We start from the raw sequence: 1,178 nt of genomic DNA on the forward strand, positions 1-1,178 counted from the left end.
TAGCTTTTTTTTTTAGAGCATCCGATCAAAGGAATGAATGGAAAACCATGATCGCCGATGTCTGTCGCAGATCTGACACTGGATGATGATGATGATTGCTTGCTCTTCTGCCTTTTCTCTCCTCCAATGTGCCTCAGTCTTATCTCGCAGATGGATGATACATTTACTCTTGAACAACCTTTCTGTGTTTAACCTGAGGGTTGATTAATAATCCAAAAGTATACGTACACTTTCTCGATTACATTTTTTTCTGTCTGTATGTATGTGATCTGTACAGTTTATCCACTGGGGGCATATTATCATTCTTGGAACACCTTGCCGTTTTATACACCATGAGATATCAAACATGGTACACTCATTTCAAGATTATTGTCTACTCCATTTTTATGAGATACTAACAAAAACGTCCAAATAATGCTAATGGCGAAGTTATTACTCTTTCTTTTCTAGGGCAAGATGTATCTTGAAGGAACATCATTATCATCATCATAATCACTTCTTAGGTCATCCTGCATCGGGGTATAGGCCACGAACTAACAATTTCTACCTTTCCCTATGCTGGGCTAGTCTCTGGATATTGTATCAATGTTTTCCCGTTCTCCGTGACTTTTCTCTAAGTTTAAATTAGCCTTCCCCTTGATCTCTCACCCTATGGATTCCGATCCTACGCTTTCTTTGTTATGCAGCTGTCTTAGTTTCCTGCGGGAATCTCAAATCAATCGCTAAGATATTTGTGTTGACTGAACTGTCCAAGGAATTACATTAAATTTACAGTTTCCTGTTAGTTTGCAACTGTCTCATTCTACGTTGTTGGTTGTTTTTCGTTTTCGGGGACGGGAGGTTTTTAATTTTTGGGGGATTTTTTTTTACTCTTTTTTTTTTTTTAAATCATCACTACCTCATTCGATTTCTTTTCTTATCTCACTATCCATCGTGAAGGCTCACAGCGTTTGTCACGAAGACGTTCGCTCAAGGCGAGCAGCTCAACGCGTACCAGGAGGTGTTCCCGCTTGACCATAACGTCCTGGAGCGTTCGGTGGACTGGATGTCCAGACAGGTCAACGGCAACGGAGAGTTCATTGAGTACGGAAAAGTGTTCAACAAGCGTATGCAGGTCAGTTCATTAAGTTGGAGGTATACGTATACGCACACGCACGCGCACACACACACACACACAC

General features: G+C 40.9%; 1 protein-coding gene across 1 annotated transcript in view; it reads left to right on the top strand.

Moving 5' to 3' along the window:
- Nucleotides 1–939: 939 nt before the first annotated feature.
- LOC101854660 (alpha-1-inhibitor 3) overlaps nucleotides 940–1,178 on the top strand; it is a gene marked incomplete at its 5' end in the record, with an annotated part of 18,172 nt that continues 17,933 nt past the window's right edge. Inside the window, 1 exon segment of the mRNA XM_013086465.1 lies at nucleotides 940–1,114. Within this exon segment, the coding sequence (XP_012941919.1) occupies nucleotides 940–1,114 (175 nt within the window).

The sequence above is a fragment of the Aplysia californica genome, unplaced genomic scaffold (assembly GCF_000002075.1).
Source record: "Aplysia californica isolate F4 #8 unplaced genomic scaffold, AplCal3.0 scaffold00470, whole genome shotgun sequence".
NCBI classification, from domain to species: domain Eukaryota; kingdom Metazoa; phylum Mollusca; class Gastropoda; order Aplysiida; family Aplysiidae; genus Aplysia; species Aplysia californica.